The 25,165-nt window shown below is 39.9% G+C and overlaps 1 protein-coding gene across 1 annotated transcript in view; it reads left to right on the top strand.

Moving 5' to 3' along the window:
• The first annotated feature begins 10,890 nt into the window (after window positions 1–10,890).
• Window positions 10,891–25,165, top strand: part of PPTC7 (protein phosphatase targeting COQ7) — a 34,699-nt gene continuing 20,424 nt past the window's right edge. The window contains exon 1 of the mRNA XM_039879424.1: window positions 10,891–11,401. Within this exon, the coding sequence (XP_039735358.1) occupies window positions 11,176–11,401 (226 nt within the window). The 5' untranslated portion in view covers window positions 10,891–11,175. The remainder of the gene's footprint in view (window positions 11,402–25,165) is intronic.

Below are 25,165 nucleotides of genomic sequence, written 5' to 3'. Positions count from 1 at the left end.
CAGGGCAAAATTCCTTCCCTCTTGCCAGCCTTGCTCAATGTCTGCTACTTAAACTAGACTTGAAAGCAAATTCTAAAACTTGTGAACACTTTTCAAGATTAAAAAAAAAGTAGACTCAAACAAATACTGTAGTCTTCTACGGCTGTACTATAAGAAGTGTTTACTTTGAGGGATTAGTGAAAATACATCTCACTGTTCTTAAAGTTTAAGGGATGGCACAGAGGGAGACCAGTTGGCCACCAAGATAACTTCTGTTTGGTCATTTGTCACCATGATGTGGAGGCTGGCCCTCAGTTTTGACATTCTGGAAACAGAATCTTTCCAGATCAGCACGAGATTACTGGATCATGGTAAGCAAATCTTCCAGAGACGAAGAGAAGGAACGTCCACTAACTGATCCTACTTATCCTTCAAATTATATCTCCTCCCACCCTGACCCACAAATAAGGCAGACCAGTCTGGGTTAATCCTGTTCCATTCCTTAGTAGCTGGGTGACCTTGAGCAAGTTACCTAACGTCTCTGATAAAATCCATCATACCGATATTTTCAAGTAAAATCAAGACTAGAGGAGTTTTACTTAACTATATTGATCTTACATATGTATTTCTTTTCTCCCAAACCATAAAGCTTGCTTCTCAACAGCTCCAATATAATTTAGTTTTTGCTTTATTCCAAAATGCACACTTAGCATAGTGCTGAGTCTCAGAATAACAATACTGATACTATCGCCAAACCCATGATTATTAAAAAAACAAGTTAAAAAATTTTTTTAGCCACACGCTTTCCTTTAATTCCTCTAATTTCCTTTAATTCAACGTGTTTTTAGCACATTGCCTCACCTCCACCCTTTCCTCTGACAGGTCTCTTTGAATCTAGAGCTGCTGTGTTTCAAGTGCTCCACAGAATAAACACCTGATCTTCTGCAGGGTTTGGAAGGTAGGCCCAGGAGGGGAATCCGGGGTTAACAGTTCCTCGTATATATGTACAGTTAGTCTATTTCCAGTCCCACCTCTCACCCCAGGTGCCTGGGATCTTCGATTCCTGACCCTTTCCGGGCTTCGGCAGCTCCAGCTGGTTCGCTCCTTATTGGCATCTCCTTCTGCAAGATCTGAGGTTCCTCTCCTCAGCTAAATCATCCACCCACTGTCTGTCTTCCAAAAAGGATTTGACATCTCTCACAAGCAGTCACCTCCTCCCCCGTTCTCTGTGGACTGAGACCTTTTTCATTCCTTTTCTATCATTTTCGTAGTGTGTCAGGAAAGAGCAGCGATAACTGCAGGGGTTCCATCTGCCACCTTTCTGTATGTTTCATGTAAACATTTTCTGTTCCAGGCACAGAGAGGGTAGTACAGTGAAATGATTAAAAGCACACATTCTAGAGCTTAGGTGTTTAGGTTCAAACCCCTAGTTCTGGCACTTGCTAGCTGTGCAAGCTCAGGCATGATTTCTGTACTCAGACTCTTCATTTATAAAAAGCGAATAATAGTGTTACCCATAACAAAGTTGTGTGTGTGGCATGGTGCTGGGCACATATTAAGCATGCCAAAAGCTTTGAAATGTTACTTAAGAAAGGGTGCAGTGTATCTTAATTGGAAGGGACAAAATGATGTTGATTAATTTTGCCTAAAGCTAAGGGACAACAATTGATTCTCCAGTAATTTTGCTTTGAAGTTGACTGTTATTTTCCTCAGGGCTTAGCCGTTCTGAATCTTGCAGTTCCACATTTTCCCTGCAGGTGGCAGCCTTTGTCACCAAAATTTTGCTCCTCACATAGGGCTGACTCCCACCTCTATCTTTATTTTTTCATTAGCTCTATCATTCACTCAACAAATATTTACTGAACACCAGCTATGTGCCAGGAACCAGAGAAACAGCAGTGGTCAAGCACGTGACGTCACTGCCTTCTCAGAACTTAACAGTTTACAACAGCTCTGGAACTTAATTCAGAGCTGAGAGGACCTCCCCACCCTCTCCCCACCCCAAAGACATTCCACATGAATGTACTAGTATAAGGCACAAGCCCTAAATGGAGTCCTTATAGGACTCAGAAATAGAATGCCCTCTTGGGCAAAAATGACGCTGTAGAAGACATTACTTAATACCAATAATTTTCCAGGCCTGCTTGCACTTAAAAGGAGGTTTTCACAAGCTCCACCCTCAGAGAAAAGGATTGAGAGGCTAAGGGGCATTGAGATAGTCACCACTACAGAAAGGGGGTGTTGAGGTGTTGGAGTGGGTGGACAGAAGGATTTAGGAATTATAGGCCAGAGATAACAACTCTCAAAATGTCCCCCCAATTTTTAAGCCAAACGTCTCCTTTTGAAAAAAAAAAATTACTCAAAATTTGGAAATAAGACCAAGAGAGGGTAGTGGAGTTTTTTCAATGTCATCTAGGACATCGTTTCACAAGCCCACCCAAGGAATAATTCTCTAGCAGGAGTTGGCAAACTTTTTCTTTAAAGGTCCAGATAGTAAATATTTTAGGCTTTTAGACTATATGTATGCTCTCTGTCAGCTACTCGACTCTGTCATTTTAGTACTCTGTCACTGTAGAACAAAAGCAGCCTTAGACAATATGTAAACACATGGGTGCGGCTATGTTCCAAGAAAATTTTATTACACAAGCAGCAGGCCCAGATTTGGTCCACTGACTATATGTGTAGACCAAGGAATGTGGCTATATTTGCCTAGCTATTTGCTATTGATTGAAAGGCTCAGGTTTTTGTCTGGTAGAGTTTCAAATTATTTCTATCCAGTACAAAAAGAACCAAGAAACTTACTTTTTATTACTCTTCAAAGATTAACCAGTTTTATATCTAAGTAATCTACTTCTTCAAATATCTGCTTCCTCAAAAAGCTGTCTGAACCAGCTTTACCATCTTACTGTTTCCTCTTTAACAAGTTGAATAAATTTTTTTGCCATGTGTTCATTCTCTACCCGAATGTGTCATATTTTAATTTTTGACATTGTTTGTTGTATTTTTGTTGTCCCCTAGTAATCATCAGTAAAACCTGTTAACCAAGAGCCCTGTGTTGTCCTGGAGGGTAGCAAAGAAAGAATCATCTTAGGAACAGCATCCTATTGTGCTGTGAAACTCAGAGGAGAGAAATCCCCTGTGGTGGGGACAGAATTTTTGTGCCTTTGACAAGGAATAAAAAGAAAAGCTCATATAATTTCCCCCCAAATTCCCCTCTCTCCAGCCTAAGTAAGGCATAATTCTTTATGTTTCCAAAAATAGACTATTGGAGGAATCACTCTATTCCAATTTCTCCACATCCTTGGTAATAGTTGCTATTTTCTAAAAATTATTTTATAGTGACCGCAGAAAAGGGTGTGAAGTGGTATTTTTTCATGATTTTGATTTGCATTTCCCTAATGATTAGTGATGTCGAGCATCTTTTCCTGTGCTTATTGGCTATTTGTATAGCTTTGGAGAAATATCTATTTGGGTCCTTTGCCCATTTTTTATCTTTTTGTTGTTATTGTTGTTGAGTTGTAGGAGTTCTTTATATATTCTGGATATTAACCCCTTATGAAATATATCATTTGCATATACATTTTCTCCCATTCCATGAGTTGCCTTTTTACTGTGTTGTGTTCACTGAAATTTTAAATTTTGATGTGGTCCAATTTATCTGTTTTTCCATTTGTTGCCTGTGGTTTTGGAGTCAGTCTAATCCAAGAAATCATTGTCAAATCTAATATCATGAAGCTTTCCCGTATGTTTTCTTCTAAGAGTTTTATAGTTTTAGTTCTCATGTATAAGTCTTTGATCCATTTTGAGGAACATTTAACTTTTAATGTAATCGAACTGATCAATATTTCTCTTAACTTGTACATTTTATATATTATAGAAGCCATCATTTCTTATCCCAATATTCTATATTTCCTTCTAAATGTCATAAAGATTTGCTTTTAACCTCTGAGATTTATTCTTCTATATGGTGTAAGTTAGGAATCCAATTTTTTTCAAGAGGGATAACCTATGTCCTCACACCATTTAAAAATAATTTGACTCATTAATCTATAATATTACCTCAACTTCTCAAGTTTCCATATACGTGTGAGTCTCTTCTCCCCGTTAATATCTGCCTAGGTGAGCCTTCCAAAACCCTTTCATATCTGTCTGGTCTGTCTACTAAAGTCACAGTTCTAGCTTTTAAATATCCTTGTCTTCCTCCAGTTTAGTAAGGCAGTCTTCCTTTACTTGTCTTTCACCCTTCCCCTGTTTCTGTTCTGGTCATGACAGAAGCATATGTAAACAAAACAAAACAAAACAAAACAAAATCTTATTTACCCCTGATTTCCTGAGCAAACCTGTTTCCCAGAGACAAAGTCTTCTAGGCATAGCTTCATTAACTGTCTTCTTAGCTTCTGGATTTTCATTAGCTCTCTCTACTTCAGCCCACAGGGAAATATATGTCCTACATAATAAGGATCCTGTTCTTTTCATTTGCTTTCATTAACAAAATATATCCACATTCTATGGGTAAGTTTAGAGTCTAGGCTTCCCAAATCCCAAGCCATGATCAAAACTTGTGTAATTAATGAATTGGAGCCCACCTGGGATCTCAGTAGTGAGATGAGCCTTACCGGCAAGTGACAAGCCAAAAGGAGAGAGAGATCAGCCCTTCCACGGGTCCTGCTCACGGCCCTGAATGAAGCTCAGAACGACCTACAGAAGAACAGATTTGGGGCTACTAACTCTGAGACATCCACCCACACCCTGTGTTCGCACTGTGAAAAAGCTACAATCTCTCAAACAAGAGCTCTACTGAATGTGTTTGCTTTAAGTTGCCTTCGCTGTTTGAAGTCCAGCCTAAAGCATTACTGAAAGACATACTGCAAGAAGCAAAACACATTCTCCCCACCAGAGCCTAAATGTTTGTAAGCTAAAGCTCTGCCCTTTTTAAGCCTTCCCTGGGACAGAAATGTTTTCTCCAATAACTGAATCTCTGCTGAGGTCAAAGCTGTGCTCCCGTGGGTTAGGTCAAGGCCTGCCCCAGAGGCCCTTATACTCAGGCCTCTGCCAGTTAAAGTCCTGCTGAATAATTAGCTGGCATAAACTGCCCAGGTCAAGAATCCACTTGACTGACAATTACCTTTAAGCCTAGAGCCCTGACTGCCTCAGAAATTTGATCTCCATGTGTTATTTTAGCCCCCAAACGTCACTCCTCCTGCCTCTCAAAGTTTTCCAGAAGAGAAAATTAACATATTGGGGGGTGATGGGATGATAATTAATTACACCCTCTTCGACCTTTCTAAATTCTAAATCCACTGAGAAGTAGATGTATGAATCAGGCAGCTGGAGCTCAAAGGTATCAGCTTTATTGATAAGGCTGATTGGAAAACATGGCTTTATCATGTACTCGGTCCCCCTCTAGATCACACTGATTCACTCAGTCACAGGTTAGGTTACTGCGATCCTCCTCCATAGGGACAGGCTCCCCATAGTGGAAAACATGAATATCCAAAGGTCAGGCCACAGCAAGAAAGAAAAAAGAGAAAGGGACTGGGCAGCATGCTCAGCATCTTTTCCCAAACCCACCAATCAAATTACTCCTTATCTCATGAAAGCATGAAAGAAAGAGGTCAGAAGAGATTTACATTTCCTTCAGTATTTTTCTACCGAGGTGTGGAAGTTCCTTCTCTTCTATGTAAATAAGCAGAAGATAAGTTCCCTTCTAACAGCTGCCTTTGGCTTGGGGACTTAGTTTTGATTCAATAATTGTAGCCATGGTACCTAAATCACATGATGTGTTTGTCAGGATTCACGGTATTACAAGCCAATTTCAAAGCAATTCAAGCAAAATAGGGAATTAATATGAGTTCAGAGACTGATCTTTCTTCAGCTAAAACAGGATTCAGGGCTTTGATCGATGTCACCACGCCTTTTTCTTACCATCTCTAGGCTCGGCTAATTTCTGCTTTATGTTCCTTCATTCTCAGCCTGGTTCTTCCCAAGTAGTGGCAAAGACGTCCAGATGCTGCTCCAAGATTGCATTCTACCAGTTTAGAATCCCTAATAAGAATTTCTCCTTTATTTTCAGCAAAATCCCATAATGAAGTTTTATTGGCCTAGCTGGGCTGTGTGCCTTCTCTGGACCAATCACTGTGACCAAGAGAATGCAGCACTCTGATTGGTCGGCCTGGGGTCACGTGTTCACCTCTGGTCCAATTGCACCCAATCCGCATGAACCAAGCGGTATTGGATTTTTCATGCCTCTGAGGAAAATCGAAATCAGTGTAATGGGGGTTATGGATTCTAGGTAGGGAAAACATGACCATTACACACTATCCAAAGCAAAAGAAGTTCAATGGAAAGAACAGCTTATGGCTAGTTCCTTTGAAAGGGCTTGACAGGCACAAAGAGTTTCTGGATACCTCTCCAGTTCAGCCCAGCTCCACCCATGGATTGAACATTTTACTTGCCCCCTTTCCTCAGCTGTAAACTAAGTTGCTTGTACTATGTGATTTCTAAGGTTCTTTTATTCAATAGCATTCACTTCTTAGGTATTTATTTAGCATCTGTTATTTACCAGGTATTGTCCTGGACACTTGAGATAAAGTAAGTGGAACTTATATTTTAGTCAGGGAGGAGCCAAACAATAAAATGAGTCCTATATGTTGTCAAGAACAACACAAGACGAGACTGTTGGGTGGTTGTGTGTTTAAATAGGTGGTCAGAGCAGATGATACTGGTAAAGTACATGGTAAGTGCTCAATCTATGGTACTATTGTTTTTACTCTCATTTCTATTTTTATTATGACTTTATTTTATTTTCTATTTTATTATACTTATATTATTTATTACTTAATTATTATTACTGGCATATTAAAAGTATTTGGTGACCCCCCACCTTGGTGTCTCCAGCATTAAGTATCCTCAGCTTAGCATATAAGGTCCTCTGCAATAGGTCCTAAACTATTTTTTAATTGAGAGGTAATTCGCCTACCATAACATTCTCCTTTCTAAAGTTTACAGTTCAGTATTTTTCAGTATATTTATAAGGTTGCGCAAAAATCACCACTAATTCCAGAACATTTTCATTCCCGGAAAAAGAAACCTCACACCCATTAGCAGTCACTTCCCATTCTCTTTGCCTCCAGCCTCTGGCAGCCACTAATATGCTTTCTGTCTCTATGGGTTTGCCTATTCTGGACATTTCACATAAGTAATATCATACAATATGTGGTCTTCTGGGACTGGTTTCTTTCATTTAGCATAATGTTTTCAAGATTCATCTATGTTGAAGCACATATCAGTAACTTCATTCCTTTTTATGGCCTAACAGTTCCTAAACTATTTTCCTAGCCCCATTTCTCATTATTCCTCATTCAAACCCTAAGGTTGACCTGCACTGGACTACTTGTTCTTTTCCAATCACGCTCTGCATTCGCTGAGTTTCCATTTCTTCTTCCTGGAATGGCTATACTCCTTTCTCAGACCTCTGTCTGTCCATTCAGGCCTCTCATAAATGTCGCCTCTTTATGAAGTGCTTTGTGTTTTCCTTCCCAACTCCTCCTTTCTTTCAACCCATGGTGCTTCTTTTCTCTATATATTTACTTAACCCTCCTTACTACACTAAGATGGCCATGAAGGCCTCAACTGTTTTTTTAATCCTTAGCTAAAAGCCTCAGACATAACAAGTGCTCACCAAATATTTGTTCACTTGCATGACATTGGTATAACCCAGTGGTTCTAAACAGGGGCAATTTTGTCCCCTAGGAATAACTTCATTTGGCAATATCTAGAGACATTATTGGTTGTCCCAACTGGGAGGCAAGACATAGTACTGGCATCTAATGGGTAGAGGCCAGGGATGCTAAGTTCTTTCCAATGCACAGGACAAGCCCCACAACAAAGAATTATCTGGCCCAGAATGTCAATAGTGCCAAGGCTGAGAAATCTGGCCATAAAAAAATTAGTGCTCCTTTTAAATAGGCTAGCAAAAAGAATTCAGTTAAGATCAGTATACCAGTATGGCAGAAAATCTCACTAAGGAATTCATGCTCTATTTTTTTTGCTTTTTGCTTTTTTTAGGAGCTGGGGGTAACTCCAGTGCAAAGCTCTTTACTAATGCCACAGAGGTGCCCTGTGAGCACAGATGGTATTTTCACCACTTGCTGGCCTCTGAGAGTGACAACTGACCTCCCAGGAATCCCTGAAGTGCTAAGAATGTAACTCTGTTACAGAAGAAAACTGGTGGGGCTTTTTAAGTCTAGCAAAATGTCAAAAGTGAATTGTGCTCCTGGGAGAGGGCAGGGAAGGTATTTTTCAAAGTACCCTTTCCTGGTTTCCCCACGATGGTGAAACTTTTCAGAACTGGCTCTGGAATAAATGATTCAAGGAAACCCGAAGCCCTGTCTCCTCCTTTCCAAAAAGTGCAAAGTAGCTCTGAGAAAGGATTCTGTTCTCATCGTGCTTCGGTGAGCATCTCATTTGCAGGAAACTCATTTGCAGGAAACTCATTTGCAGGAAACTCAAGGCACCCATATCATTTAACTCTGAAAACAGCAGCCCTATCAGAGCAGAGGTTACCAGCTTCAGAGTTACATCTTATGTTCCTGCTCATCTCATCCTACCGCTTCTTGTGAGTGACACAGAAATTAATAATATACGCCCTGAAAATGAAAGGCAGGGACATTCTGAAGGAGTTTGATGAGGCAAGAAATAGGGGTTGACATGCTATTTTAAAAGTTTGTCCTTGGGGTAGAATTACCTGACAGCCTGGTTGGGATTTGGTAGTGGTGTGTGTGCTTGAAAGAACAACCTTTAGCACAGCTGGCTTATACATAAATGCCAAGCAGAGAATCTGTGAGGCTCCACCCCCTTTTTCTGGGTGCTCTCCTTGTGGGCCATAAAAAAATAGCAAGGTGTGATTGCATGCTTGGGATCGCTATATCTTTTATCCAGTAAATGAACTTTTCCTGATCTACATATTTGATGAAATGCCACTCATTATGTGAAGTGATTTATTCAGTCCAATTTTGATGAAAACCCTTAAGGACAGAAACATATAGAGTACTTGGCACACTGTGAACCGCAAAAGTATTTAATGATGACAGTAATTAGGATAACAGGATAATGTGCTTTGAGTGGATGGTTGGCAGGACTTTAGATGTATTAAGAAAGGTATAAAAAAGAATCATTTAAAGAATGAGATGGGAATCCCCAAAGTAATTACAGTTCTGTTAAAAGTGAACTGGAAAAAGACCGATGCTTCTGGGTGATGTATGTTTCAATAAAACTAAAAATTATTCCAAATTGGATCACTTGCCTCAAATCTCAATTTTCTCTTATTCGTGAACCCTATTTATTCAATCATTCCTTTATTCAACATTTTTATATCATTTATAGATCTAATTCACTTTTTCCTTTTTTTATTCAACAAATATTAACAAACTCTCCTACTGCATGCCAGGCATTGCATTAGATTCTAATAACACGATGACAAATGATCTTTGCCCTTGGGGCACTTAGGAGCTACTGAAATATTCATGCATTCTTCCATTCATTTACTGTGTATTTACTGTGTGCCTGTTATGTTCTGGAGCAAAGAGCTCAGGACCCGCAGATAATGGAATTATATTCTAGTGGGTAGAAGGAAGAACAAGAGCAAAGGCCCTGAAGCAGCTGTGAGCATGGCTAGAGCTCAGTTAGTTAAGGGGACATGGCACCAAATGGAGTGAAGAGGTATGCAAAGGCTAAATTATGCACAGTACCACCAGACATGGTATGTAATTTTTTTTTTTTTACGCCTACAGCACCCAATCTTCCTAGGTGGTCTCCCATCCAAGTACTAACCAGGCCTGACCCTGCTTAGCTTCTAAGATCAGATGGGATTGGGCTTGTCTATGTAATTTGAATGTACATTCATACGCACAAACATATCACACACATTTGGTGAGTTAATCTTCCCATTAGATTACAAACTCCCTATTAAATTTAGTTATTAATCTAAATAATTTCAGAAGAAAGTTGGTTATAATAATAGTCAAAATCTGGAGAAGGCTACTGTGATGACTTGTTAGGGGATGGGCCGAGGGCCTTAAAAAAATAGAGAGCCATCTTTCTTGCCAAGGGCTGCCCTTTTGACAAGAAGGACAGAGGAAAAGGCGTCATCTTTGCAAGTCTTTGGTACTACTGCATGATCTCTTTGGGCACCCAAGCCAGAGGTTGGGAGACCTGCTTAGAGGGAAGATCCATAAGAAAATTAAGGTTTGGTGCAAACAAACTTTGGGCCTGGAATTTTTTATTCTCAATTTGGCAGAACCATCTACAAAGACTGAAACACCTCTCTATGGCATCTGCAGTGATTGATGCCTGTATCTCCATCATTACCCCACCTCAAACTCCCTAGTTTAATAGAAACATTTTCTCGAATTTTCCTAAATACTGTGCAAAACGGCTCTTCTTTCCAGAATGCCATTCCTAAACCCTTCCAGTATATAAATTCCGGAGGTGTCACAGAGCTGGGTACTTCAGTTTCTTAATATATATAGTACATATAATAATACATGACCTGATGCTAGTTGCTTTCAGGTTTTACTTTAAAGGGATGGCAGATACTGTTATTTAAAACAACAGCCTTTAAAAGATGTGGTTAAATCAGGAGAGAAAACTTTCAAACAGCTAACCTTAACTCAGTAACTTAGATCGCGCGTCTGGAGATAACCCCGAAGTCCTGGATGCTAGGCAGGGAACTAAAAAGCGACTACAACTCCCAGGAGACATTGCGTTCACGCCCTCTGCGCACGCTCGACTTCGGTGACTGCATTGGGCACTGAGCCCGAGGGGGCGGTGCTTCACCAAGAGCCGCGAATAATGGGCGGGGCCAGAGGCGTGGCCGTGGAGTGGGCGGTGCTGCCGGCGCGGCCCGGAACACGCTAGTGGAGCGGAAGATGGCGGCGGCAGCGGTGGCTGCAGCCGGGACCCCCGTCGGACTGAGGCGGAGGAGCCGCCGGCTTTGACCTCGCTCTGGCTCCCGTGCGCGCGGCAGAGCGTGTGCGAGGCCCGGCGCGTCGGGCAGGCGCGGCGGCGGCGACTGCGCGCCGCCCTGAGGAGCGTCCCGGCAGCGGCGCGGCTGCGGCTGAGGAAAGAGCCGGCTCCGGGCCTCCGCGTCCTCCTGCTCCCCGGGCCCCCCGCCTCCTCGGGGGGGCGGCGTCGGCGATGTTCTCGGTCCTCTCGTACGGGCGGCTGGTGGCCCGCGCCGTGCTCGGCGGCCTCTCGCAGACCGACCCCAGGGCCGGTGGCGGCGGCGGCGGCGGCGACTACGGGCTGGTGACGGCCGGCTGCGGCTTCGGCAAGGACTTCCGTAAGGGCCTCCTCAAGAAGGGTGCGTGCTACGGGGACGACGCGTGCTTTGTGGCCCGGCATCGTACAGCGGACGTACTCGGTGAGCCCCTGGCCCGGATTTCCCCACCCCAGCCCCGCCTCCTGGGGACTCCCCTGCTCCGGGCTTCCCCCTTTCCTCTCGGCAGTGAGAGGAGCCAGAGAGCCCGTAGTAGCTCACAAGTAGGGAGCGCTTACTCAGTGCCCGGCGCCGTGCCAAGCGCTCCGAGGTGCGTTTTCGGCTTGACCAACCCCCATTTTAGAGATGAGGAAACTGAGGCGTAGAGCTGTCGAGCCACGTGCTCAAGGTCATACAGCCTGAAAATGTGACCAGTTTGATCGAGTTCAGAGCTGCACTCTGTGCCAGCTCCGGACGACCTCGTCCCCTCCCCCTCCGGCGACACCTGCAGGCTCCTAACCTCGCTCTTGCTCCCTCCCTTCCCGCTTGCTCTGCGTGTCCTGGGGATCCCTGCCTCTTCCCGCGATCCTGACGCCACAGCCCGGCCACGGGCTGCGGGATCCCAAGCAGGCAGACAGTCGTGAGCCCCAAACAGAACAGCCGCGTTCTTCCGCCGCCTCAATTGTGACCAGAGTCCTTTTCTTGAGTTGCAGTGGGGGCCGCTGGCTTGATGAAGAAACACTCGCAGTGCATTATCCCAAAGTGATCTTGCCCCTTTGAGGTCACTTGAGGTGGAAGAGAGTCTCCTTGACCTAAAATGTAGCATGCTCAAACCCTCTTCTATACTGCAGCCAAGACAGCCGCCTGGAGAATTGTTTAAAGCCTTTCAGGCCACAGGTGCCCTTCGAAGGCTTATTCCAGTTACACCTTTCGGGGTCGGAGACTAGTATGATAGCTTGCAGAAGGGGCTAAATATAACTCACAAACTTTATCATAATGTACGTCTTTGGAGATAACATATATGCCATAGAATCGTATGCCCTTAAATCTCCTTTAATAAATAAAGCACTTTGAAATTGAAGGACATGCTGTCATTGAACTTGGGTTCAGATGTCACTTTGGTTTCACTTCTCAGGTGAGATTGAGTTTTTGATTACTTTAAATTTCATGTGCTGAAGCAAAGTTTGGCATCGGAGCAGATGGTCCTGTAACTTTTCATGACAATAATTATTTTTTAATTCGATCTCAGAATAGTTGCCTATTATTTTTGCTACATGTGGTGTTTGTGAACATGGAACTGGAAAGATTGTTCTCATTTTACTTTACAAATGACCCTATTACCTGGGTTGAAAAAGTCATTTAATGTTTAGGCAACACTCATGATGTTAACTTTAAAATTAGAGACAGACACAGGCTCCTTAGAAGGTAAGGTCGAGGCACTTGCAGATTGAAATCCTGCATATCCATTCTGAGGTCTCTTTGACCCTTACTCGGTATCTTTTTTAAAGTGCTTTTTCCGTTACATTTAGAAGCACTTCACTCAATGAGCTTGTGACCTGTGCTGCTTTTTCAAATTGCAGTGAGAGTGCAACAAGGTAGGGGATAATAACCCACTAAGGTTTCCTCTGATAAGTCTACTATGTGCTGGCTTTTGTGAAAGATTTGTGAAATTTTTGTCAAACCTCTTATGAAAAAAAGTATAAACATACCATCCTGGCAGAAACCTGGCCTACTTTGGTGCTCAGCTGTCATTTACTAGATCTGTGGTTTTGGGCTAGAGCCTCTCAGCTCATTTTCCTCATCTAGACTAGAGGATGAAAGGAGTGGATCTCTGACCCTCAAGGACTTCTGACCATCAGATCATGTATACATATATATTTTTTGGTTTTGAAATGATGGCATCCTTTGTTATTTTGCATCTCAAGTAGCAGGCATTACTTCCTCTCTTATTCATATGGGCACCTCCAATAGATTTCCTCTGTTTTGTATCTGGCTCTAAACCAGTGGTTCTTAACTTTCCTGGTTCATAGCCTTTGAGAAGTTTTGACTGCCCAAGGGCTCATTCCTTATTCAGGGACTTCACTGATCCCACGAAGTCCATCCATGTACTATCTAGAGGTTCACGCATGGGTACCAGGTTAAGAACCACAGCTCTGTACTTCTCCTGAAAGGAATGCTGCCAGGCATAACAAGACAGATGGTTGCTTATGTGACCTAGGGGTGGCCTTTGGCCATATTTGACAAAGAGCCATTTTAAGAAAGAGAGCGTGTGTGTGTGTGTGTATGTGTGTGAGTGATATGCAAATCAAGGGGAGACAGGTTCTGTTGGACTTTCCTGCTTTGGAGGCACTCTTCCGGAAAGCCATCTTGGGAGCCACCTGAAACAACTGAGTTTGCTTCATATCTTTGGCTTCCACAGACCAGTACGTATACCAGTGATTTCTATTTTATTGACACCAGCCCATCACGGGTCTGATTATGTCTTGCTGTGAAAGAGGTAATGAGTCTCAGTGTCTCTTTACTATTGCTTTTTACGCTGGAAGCTGGAGTTGTAAATTGAATTTTATTAAAAAGCTATGTTCAGTGTTATATTGAACCTCAGTGCTTTGAACCTTTTCGTTCTAGAGATAATTCATTTTCTTTGGATTGACTGTTTATTGCTAAGTATCTGTGGAACTCACTGTGGTGGTCATCTAGGACTTCTTGACTGTAGAATGAAAGCTGTTTATTTTTGTATTAGAAGGAGAAAACTTTTATTTCTTTAATTTATAATTGATCTGTCCTATTAGTCATGCAGTGACTAAACGTACTTGGTGCTTTACAACATTTTTGTAGAGTCCCCACTGGATTTCTTTTAGGAAAAACCAACTATGTTGGGTGTGGTAGGACATAAGAACCACTCCTATCTTCTAGAACACTGGCCAAGGTGCTTTTTCTTTATTAGGTCCAACCGGAGTAAACCAGTACCAGTAAGGCTATGTGCACTTTTATTTTTCCTTCTTCCCTGTGGCTAGTAGTTGTCCTTATTACTCTGTATGGATGCCTAAGTACATAAAAATATGAGAGCTGCGTACTGTGTAATTGCTGGGCCTCCCACAGCCCTGAGCTACTTAACAATAGAAACAAAGCCTGTTGAGAGTTGTAAGACTTAGTAACCTTGGAATCAAGTTCTTTCATTTTATTGCTGAGAAAATGGAGGCCTACGGAAGGTCAAATGACTTTGCAAAGGTTACTCCAGTAGTTAATGGCAGAACTAGGACTAGCACCAAGAATCCCCCATTCCAGTCTTCTATCTGTTACAACACTGGTTTTCTTGACAAGATAGGTACATTCAAAACTAGTTTGTCTTCGGTACTGTTTGTCCTTCTAATGCTTTTTCTGCTTAAGGGGGTGTGCATGTGTGTGTGTGTGTGTGTGTGTGTGTGTGTGTGTGTGTATGTATGTAACTTCTTTATTCACTCCATGACTCATAATTAAAATGCAACAAAATCTGCATACTAAACCACAATTCACTGAAATCACTTCTTTAAAGAATGGCAGCAGCATCTATGCCATGTAACCTCTGAATACTGAGTTAAGTAATTCTTATAAAACTGTGGGGTGTTTATTTAAGCTTAATTTAATTCAAAACCTTAAAAAGAAGTGAAAACAATTTCATATTATAGCCCTTGGATCTGATTTTGATTGTGGTCAGGATTGTGGTCAGGTGTTTTTGTGAGTAATGCCAGTCTTAAAAGTAATTGTCTTTTTTTTTTTTTTTTTTAAACACCTACAGCACCCGGTATTCCTCAGTGGTCTCCCATCCAAGTACTAATCAGGCCTGACCCTGCTTAGCTTCCGAGATCAGATGAGATCGGATGCATTTATGGCCACAGACAAAAGTATCTGTTTTAAGGCATAGGATTAATGAACAATGTAAAGATTAAAATTTTATTTAGGAAGTGAAGAAATGAGGTAGAATTTGATGTTTTCCAATAGTCATGATAATTTTAATGTGTTTGGTACAACCCCTATATCTGAAAGTGAGTTGTCCTTTTAACAAAGTAGTCACCTTGGGAGAGTGTATATGGCCACTAATTTCAGCCTTTCAAGAAGTCCTCTTTGGAATTTCCCTCAGCTAGATTTCAAGCTGTGTCAAGAAACCAGTCTTACTATTATATAATCATAATTTTTGAAAGTCATAATTTAGCATGATCTACCTATTTACAGCAGACATGACCCTGATTGAATTTTTTAAAATTTAGTTGTATAAGTGCCATATCATTCACTTTTTAAGATAAAAAATTTAAAATAAAAATGTAGTGTTTGATATATTCACAAAATTATGCAACTAGTTCCAGAACATATTTATCACCATCCCCCCAAAACCCCCCCACCATCACCCATTAGTCACTCCCCAATCTCCCCTCCCTCAACCCCTGGCAACAGAAAGTAGATTCTTACTCTGTAGATTTGCCTATTTTGGACAGTTCATGTAAATGGAATCATATATATGCAGTTTTGTGTCTGGGTTTTTTCACTTAACATAATATTTTCAATGTTTACTCACATTGTAATATCAGTACTTCATTCCTTTTTATGGCTGAATAATATTCCATTGTATGGATATACCACATTTTGTTTATCCATTCATCTACTAGTGGACATTGGGTTGTTACCACTTTGTGGCTGTTGTGAGTAGTGCTGCTGTGACACATTCATGTACAGGCTTTCGTGTGAACATAGTTTTCCATTATCTTGGGTATAGACCTACAAATGGAATTGTTAGGTCATACTGTAACTCTAACTTAGGAATATAGTTGTTTTAAAATATATTTCTACATAGTTCTAATTGCTTTTCCAAGGGAAAATATTTTTTAAACGACAACAGTCCTATAATTTCTAGGATCAGTACTTTAAAAACACCCGATCTCATAGTCTTCTGTGTGCTTTCAAGAGAAAATTGTGGAATATTAAAGGAGATGTAAGGGTTTAGTAAAAGGGCCTTCTAGGATTCATAGAAACAGCAGATTTAAGAAGCCACTGACCAAAAAAAGGTTATTGGCTAGTGGATGGATAAAGGAATTTTGTTTGTTTGTTTTTAAACACCTGCTCCCTGATATGTTTCTCATTTTTCTATATAGATAAATTGCATTTTTCATAGGTTCTTATAAGACACATTATTTTAAAAGTAATTTCCTTATACTGTCAGAGCTACTTTTTCTTTTGTTCACAGTCTTTAAAAAAGAGATTCTTGAGTTCAGTTTTAAATTTTCCTAAAGTCCAGTTTCTCAATTTGTTAATATTCTTCAAGGATTCTAAGTGAATCATTTTTGTAGAGCAAGAAAATGAATTTTAAAAGCATGACTTTTTATACCTTTTAGAAAATACATTTTTGTAAAATGTTATAAATTATGGCAGAGGGTAGAAAACAAATGTTAGCTGGTTGTGGTGGGGCTTTTAGGTGGGGGTGAGGGGACCTGGATGGAAGGAGGCTTCTTCCCTGAACTTTAGCACTGCTTTTCGAAATTGGGCAATATATAACCTGAATGGTTGCAACAGTATCCAAATGGAGTTTTGTATCCAGTGTGACTCAAAAAGCACTAAGCTTGGTCAAAGTATTTGACCTACAACCATGTCCTTTGAATAAACGCTTATGTCAGATTCAAGCTAAACCTCAAATTCATTTTGTGTAGGTCCTCATGCTTTTTAGAGAGGCCTCACTTGGGGCCTTAGGTTCAGATTTTTCAGGAAAATGCTTTGGAAGAGTAAGGTAAGAGTATTTTCTTTTGAAAGAAATTTTCGACTTTTCAAACCAGAAGTTTTAGCCATTTGAAAAACCATGTGCCTTGTCAGTTTGCCTTTCAAAGTTAGTCTTAACTTTTGGCTCATTTTAAGAAGTGGTTTCCTGGAGACTTTTATGTCGCTGGCAATAAAAATTTAGCATTCTATCTTGTTTGAGAGTTGTTAAATATTTTTAAAATCTGATAGTTTTCCATCTCTCTGAGATCTAAAACCATTTGTTTCCTATTATTAAACAATTCACACAATTTACAGAATTGCATCATAAATCAAGACTTCTTGCAAAAGCTGACCACGACAGAGAGCATTGGGCTGATAACACACACTTATTCAGTTAAACTTGAGTTGGCATGTGGCACAGCTCTTCCAATTTAGTTTAAATTTTTAGAAAAGAAAAGATGCTAAATTCTTTGGAATAAGATCCCAAACACGATTTTGGGTGGGTGGGGGGTGATGGAAGCTTTTCTTTAAAGAGTGAAAGTACTTCACTCTGTTTCCCCTAAGGATTTATTCAGTATCTGACACAAAATATGGTTTGCCTTACCAGTGCTTTATATAGCACTTTAAATTTTATTGCATGTTTTGTTTTAACTTAGTTGATCTTTTAACTGTGAAATAACTGATCTTCACTTCATCTGTGCTTGTTTCCTCATCTATAAAGTTGACTTATCAGTAAGGTCAGTACAGCTAGTGTCATGGCTGGGACTTGAACCTAAGTTTCCTCCTTGCAGGTCTGGTGCTTTTAAATAAATGGTTTCGTTTTGTGCATATGAAAGTAACACCTGTTCAGAAAAGCATTATATAAAACACTTGTAACTCATAACTCTAGTCAGTGTGGTTTCCTCCAGCCTTTGCATATATACAATTGTATGTATACACATTATTAAATAAAATTGGGTTAATATGTATTCTGCTCTGTAACGTTATTTTTATATAATATAAATACTGGTAAGGTTAACTGCATCATACATCAGTGCATCTATAGTCCATACTTTAGTCCTCTATTTTCAGTTAGATTATTTCCGATTATCTATTACAAGTAACACGAGTGAATATCTTTGCATCTAAATATTCCTTTGGATAAATTCCTTGAAGACAAGTTCCTGAGTCAAAGGCTATGGACATTTGCAAGGCCGCTGATGTAAATATTAGCATAAGTCCCTCCAGAAAGGTGATGCTGATTTATACTTTTGTAGTTGCAATGTTCAATATGTCTCATCGATAAGTTTATTGTTGACCTTAAGTCTGTCACATTTAATAATTTATAAATTCACGAGATTTGTAAACAGTCATTTTTGAGGGGAATAAGTTTGTAGCTGGTGAATAGCTCTAGAATCGATTGAATTGTTGGTATGAACCTCAAGGACTACAAAATGACTGCAAAAACTTTGCCAGAGACTATAAAAGTGACTTACTACAAAGAGTGCTTTTTGTTAGAGCCAGTACTATTTTGACTCAGGCCAATTCCAAACCATTTCTGCACTGATTTTTCTTTTACTCATTAAAAGACTATTTTGAAATAAAAGGAAATTTTTTTCTTTTTGTACTATGACGATCATTCTGATCTTTCAAGGCTATTGTCTAGCAAATTTTTTTGACTTATCAGAAATTAATCTTTGCTGTTATTTGAGGTAGATGAAAAGGTTAGCTATACTGAATGAATCAAATAAAAAGTGCTTCTGTTTTCACATCAGTGTTTAGATTAGAAAATAGATTTGAGGCCTTTTGAGCCATGTTTCTCTTGCTCAGGCCCACTTTTACGTCTAGGAGTGTACTTTCCCTTCTAATAAAGCTTTTCTTTTCTACTGTAAAAAAAAAAAAGAAACAAAGAAAGAAAATAGATTTGAGCTATTTGCGTAAGAGCTAGAAAACTGTAGATGGCCTCTAGGTTGACCACTAATTGGTAATGTGGTCATCATGTTTCTATGAAATGAGAAAGTCTAAACCAGGGATGTCTTATATGCGCATTGTTTGAAAAAATCCACTTCTCTTGGTTCTTCAGTGGCAACTTTGATTTTACTGAACAATGTGGTCTTTGGATAACAAGGTTAGTGTATTTTGTGAATATATTACAGATCATTTGAATTCACTGAAGTCAGTTAATACTAATCTATAACTTTTAATAGAATTTGAAATAGAAAAATAGTTGTTTTGTTACAGGCTTAAAGGAGAAAAACTTACAACATTTTAGTCAGGTGGTTAAAACAGGCTCTCTTTTCTTGCAGTGTGACTTGGAATCACAGAATCTTAGAAAAAAGAACTCTTGAGAGAATTTCTCCTCCTGCCCTTTATTTCACAGATAAGAAAACTAAAGCTTAGAGAAGTGATTTGGCCAGTGTCCTACAGCCAGTTAGTGGCAAAGAAATCTGGGAGTGGTGTCATCCCCAGATTGCTTTTCAAGGCTCTTTCCATCAAGCCTTTTTTTTTTCCCTTAATTTTATTTTTAGTTTCAAGTATACAGTATGTTGGTCAGACATTTATATAGTTTATAAAATGATCCCCCATTACATTAATGCCAACTGCATTCCCTGTGCCATATTCCCCATCCCCGTGACCATCTATCAACTACTAATTTGTACTTCTTTAACTCTTCACACCGTTCTCCCAGCCCTCCAACCCTCCTCCCAGCCCTCCAACCCTCCTCCCCTCTGGCCCTCACCAGATCATCCCCTGTAGTTGTGAATATGTTCATCAAGCCTTTTAATGGCCTGTGAAGAGGAGCATCCTGTAGCCAGCCAGCTTAAACCCAAGGCACAGTACCTTGTGCAACTCTAGGATGAAATAATGGGTCATTCTCTTTTTGGAGTTCTCAGATGATAGTTTACCAGTACACCAGAGTGTTGGTATTCTAACTTTTCAGTACAGTCGACTGAATTCATTGTTTACTGGTGGTTGTTTCCTGTTAGTCCCTGACAGGTGCTATGGAGAAGACCATGAACAAAAGAAGTTTCTTAGGTTGGTGGGGAAGACACATATAGGAATAGTATAAAAGAATAGATATACATTAGGTGTTGTGGAAGCATGGAGCCTCAAGAGATGGGTAAATTGAGGCAAGTGAGAAGAATGGTAAGGCTCTCCAGATTGAGGGATCAGCAAAGGTGCAGAAGATTCCCCAAACTACAGGTGTTTATGGCTAGAGAGTAGTTTGGGTTGGTAGGGTGGGATGGGAGGTCAGCTGAGAATTGATGTTAGAAACTAGATCGAAACTAGATTGAAGGTCACAATTGCCATGTTAAAGGGTTGTTTTTTTGGTAGGAAGCTATAGTTGTTTTTGCTTTTGTTGTTTTGGGGTTGGCTTGGTTGTTTTGAAGAGGCAGCACATTCAGATTGGTACAGAATTTAAAAGGTATTCAAAGGGTGCACAGTGAAGTCTCCCTCTCACCCTGGTCTCCTAGCTGCAAAGTTCTCCCAAGAGAAACCAGTGTTATCAGTTTCTTGTGTATCCTTCTAGAGAATCTTTTTATGTATACAAGTAAGTTTATATACGTGGAAGGTATTTGACTAGAAGAGTAATATGGATATAGCAATCTTGTCTAAAAAAAAAAAAATAATAGAGAGTATAATGGGAGAACAGAAGGCAAAAGACCAGCTAGGAAGCTACTGAAATAGTCTAAGTTAGAAAGGTCTTTAGGGCAGTGGAAGGTAGTTGGGCTTCAGGCACATTGCAGACATAGAATCAACAGGACCTGGAGGGTGAAAGAGAAAGTGGAATTGAAATTGATTTTTTGCTTCTGAAAGCTTCCTTAAGGTTTCTAGCCTACAAGTGTGGGTGGGTTGGACTGCTATTAATCGGATTAGGAAATGCAAGAGAAGGGTCAAATTTAGGAAGGGAAAACGGAATTGCTCTGTGCAAGAGGCATTTCAGAAGCAGAATCATTGGCCCTTGGAATGCTTGCATCCAGCTGGCCTTTACTAAGTCCTGACTGCTCTGGCAGTGGGACTCATTAGAATCGCCTGTGCGGTTTGTTTTTTGTACTTTGCCAGAAGGCCCAGGCTCACTCTGGGCATGGTGACTCAGGAGGTAGGGCTTGAGTTCCACAGGTAATCTCAGTGTGCAGCAGAAATTGAGAAATGTTTTGCCAGGTGCCAGGAACCAGGCCAGCGCCTGGGGATGAAATGATGATTAGCAGTGTGAAAGAGACTCAGCTCTGAAGGGCAGGGGGAGCGGGGAGGTCCACAATATAGAGAGGAAGAAAGATAGGAAAGTCATGACAGAGGTGCTGCGATTATTGTAGTGACCTAAGGAAATGGTTAGGCCCATTTATGTATTACTAGTTGTTATAAGATTTCCCCTTTGACATGAGCAATTCCTGTCAGAACTGTGGCACACAGTAGGCAGCAGGCACTTAAGAGATACTTGTTAAATAAGTTTACTTCAGAGTCACTTCTGGAAGAAGGAAACTAATTCATTTCTTAAAGTTTTTTCTTTGTGTATTTTTTGGAGACAAATATATGTTTCTTAGTGCTTGAAAATGTTACTATTAAATGTTTAATAGAATATTGAATGGTGGTAGATGTGTGAGTAGAAAAGATGAATGGCCCACTCATCTTTTATACATTATCTGTGGGAATTGTCTTTTGGTTGTGTCCACAGACCAGTGTTTGCAGAGCTTGCAGCCTACAAATACCGATCAAGACTTTTCTCTGATTGCTGCACGCTAGGCTGGTATATATGCTATTATTTGGTCTTTCTTAAAGAGAGGAATAACTTTATTACATATTGGCTGCAAGCTGAGCACTGTGGCAGGCACTGTTAATACGTTATTCTTGTTCCTCACACCAGCCTGTGATGTCCATGATATTATTCCCATTTATGGGTGGAAAAGACTAATGCTTAGAGAGCTACCCAAGGACACCTAATCCTGGAGCTAGAATTTGAACCCAGATCTGACTCCGAAGCCTGTTGGCCCTCGCTCAGTGTGTATACATTGTCTTTCATGTCAGAAATGACCATTTAAAACTGTTACTGAGGCGATCTTTGCTGAATGAATTCTACTTAGTTATTAGCTATTCTTAGGCTAATAGTGAAGCAAAGCCCCTTAATTAAAGCAAATGAAGGCCTCATCTAGCCTCGTTGAACTAGTCAGTGGGCCACAAGGACTTTAGTGGCCTCGGGCCAGCACTTTCCTTCTGGGGACCTCTGAAAAGCCTTAACTTCTGCCAGGCGCATTGTTTGGGCTGATTGCTGGTGAGGAGTTCCTGGCAGGGGTGTAAAAGGCATTTACCTGGAGGTTAGATTTCTCTGCTCTTAGAGCTCTAACCTCACTTTTCACTTTATCCATATTAGTCAGAATTGTAGGGAACTATCCAAAATGCCTGTCTCTTGAACCTCCTCCCCCACAGCTCATGTTTTTATCCTTAAGGGCTCCTATCAGACACTTATCTTTTCCACGAATACTTTTCTGATTCTTTGAGCTAGATGTAATCTGATCTATCTTGCTTTCGTTTTTATTGGTGTATATTTATTTTATTATAGCCATTTATCTTTGAACCTCTCTAAACCTCCCTCCCTTACCACAATCACTACCACTTGATTTTAAGTTTCTGTGGGCAGGAAATCTTTTAAAAGATTTACATGTAAATCTCTTTAGCTGCCTTTCACCACAATGTCTTGCACATAGAAAATGTTCAGTAAAATGTATTGAATAGCTTTAATATCTAATGTAAGTATAAAATGTAGTTCTAATTGGATTTGTATAAAGAGTTTTTGTCAAACCTCCCATAAAGGTGATATGTACTTATTACTGAAAAATGCGAAAGTGTGGAAAATAAAAAGAAAAAATTACTTCTCTTACCATTCAAAGATCATTACTTAATTAAACAATAGATTGGGGAAAATATAATTAGTGTTGAGAAATTAAGGGACAGTTCTCCACTTGGCAGGCTTATTCAAAGGAATTATGTCCTCATTAAAAAAAAAAAGTGAGCTAGGGCTACATGTGACTCTTAACCTTTCCCAGAGGGTGGTATTTTAGTAAAGGCCAGCTCTTATTTTTATAGAAGGGTTAAGAAAACAGAGGGTAAATGGTATTGTCTTTGGGGTTAGGTCAAAGACATACAGCTTAATTGTCATAAATACTAAGTTAACCTTTAAGACCAGAATTCTAGATCTAATCTTGTAAACAATGAGAAAATTTCTCTTAGTCTAAAGAGCCAGTATGTGAAATAATGTGAAATAGGTACACATCAGATAGCAGATAGCTGGACTTTAATTGCTGTTACTTTCTTATTTAAATGTTAAATTATTAGGTGTTATGTAACATTTCCTATAATATCTAGAAACTAATAGAAGCCTCAGCTTTATAGAAGTCTTTAATTCTGTAACACACTAAGGGCCCTGCTTCTACCTTCATAGCTAACCATAAGCATCACCACCTCCCCAGCCCCCATGATTTGTCTGTTGCCTCCTTCTCTCCTAAAGGCATTGCTAACAGCATTTAGCATTTGAAGAAGATACTGTTGCAGCTCAGAAAGGAGTGACCTTTTTGTGTAACTTCACCTTCTGCAGTTTGTGTGGCAGGAAAGGCAGTGATTCATACCCAAGTCTATAAGATCCCCAAGATCCCCAAGCCACAGTTGAGCCAAAACACATCATTCCACGTTAAGTATTTGGTATTTAAACAGAAGAGCTAAACTAAGGAAGAACATTTTTATTTTTAAAAGATTGACTTTGAATTTTTTTGCCTTCACACTGTCATTTCCTAATCCTCTTTTCAGCATTTTTCACTGCTTTTTAAGACAAAGCAACTGCCCAAAATAGTCTGAAAATTACCATCTCTAATTAATGAAGTATTCTGGATGATAGATATGAGTGTGTATATGTATGCATATGCATTTTAATTTGATTAATTATTAAATAACTTCATGTTTACTAAGCTAGAAAAGAATAGTTATTTTGTTTGGCATTCTAAAACATAAAATGGATTGTTTATTCCTGCTTTGAGTCCATTTTTTATTTTTGTTAACTGTCCTGGACAGTCCATTTCTTTAGCAGAGTTTGGCTTTTGCGTATAGGTTGCATTTTCACACATTTTATCAGATTGAATCCTTTTTCCTTTCCATTCTTTCAGCTTCATTGCTTCAGCTTTTGCATTAGCTGTTCCACCTAGAGATCTTGAGTTCTTGGCGTAGACTTGGTCTCTAGAGAAGAAGATGTGGGTTTTATTGTGATTAACGCAGAGTGGTTGCTTTGGGGAAACTCCTTGCAAAGGGAATATATCACTTGCTCGTTATGGCAGTAACAACATCATAATTTATATAATTTCACCTCTAGAAAACCAAAAGGACTGTTAGTCAAAGCAAATTATACTTTTCTGAATAACTCAACTGTTGAATATATTTTTTGAGTAATCCTGTATTTTGTTCCTTTTGGAATAATTATTCGAAGATACATTTCACAGCCCTGAATCACAGGGGAGTGTTTTTAATGCCCAAATAGTTGAAGCTTCAGAAATGTTGATACAAGTGTGATCTGTTCCATTTGATAGAAATTGAATTTATACTCTGATCTTATTTTTCTCTAGTTATAGAGAAAATTCACGTTGTGATTCCTCTAGACAAATAAGTTTGGCTTTGAGAATACTAGATTATAGTATTTGAAGAAGAGCCTTGGTATCTGAAAAGAAGCCAGCTATAGCACTGCAATAAATACTGCCTAACCAGCTGCCTCATTAGATGAACATTCACTGCAGAAAGTGTAAAAACAGATATCCTATCCCTCTGAGTACAGAGGGTCTCCTGCTACTTTTATTATTCAGCTCTTGTGATCCAGCCAGATTCTTATTCAGTTTCCCCTCTGGAATTTCAGTTCACTATCAAGTACCTATCTTAGTAGAGAGAAGATGATTCACACTGATGGAAAAACAATCCCTGTAGAACCCTCTTGCTCTGTGAGAGGGTGAGGCTTGATGTGAGAGGGTGAGGCTCCATGTAAAATGCCTCGAGGTCAGCAAAGATGCAAGGAATAAAGCTGTCACCTTTGGGTACTACTTAATATTTGAAATTCTGCCAGAGCCTATTTTTGGATACAATAAAATTGTCAAATTTTTATTCACTGATGCTTATATTAAAATTGAATTTGAGTATTCTTTGGTCATCACTTTCTTCTGCAAAATGTTTGCTTCGTAACTAACTGCATGTGAATCTGAA

Source organism: Pteropus medius, unplaced genomic scaffold (genome assembly GCF_902729225.1).
Source record: "Pteropus medius unplaced genomic scaffold, Ma_sr-lr_union100, whole genome shotgun sequence".
Classification (NCBI taxonomy): Eukaryota; Metazoa; Chordata; class Mammalia; order Chiroptera; family Pteropodidae; genus Pteropus; species Pteropus medius.
This window is presented reverse-complemented; position numbering and strand designations above follow the sequence as displayed.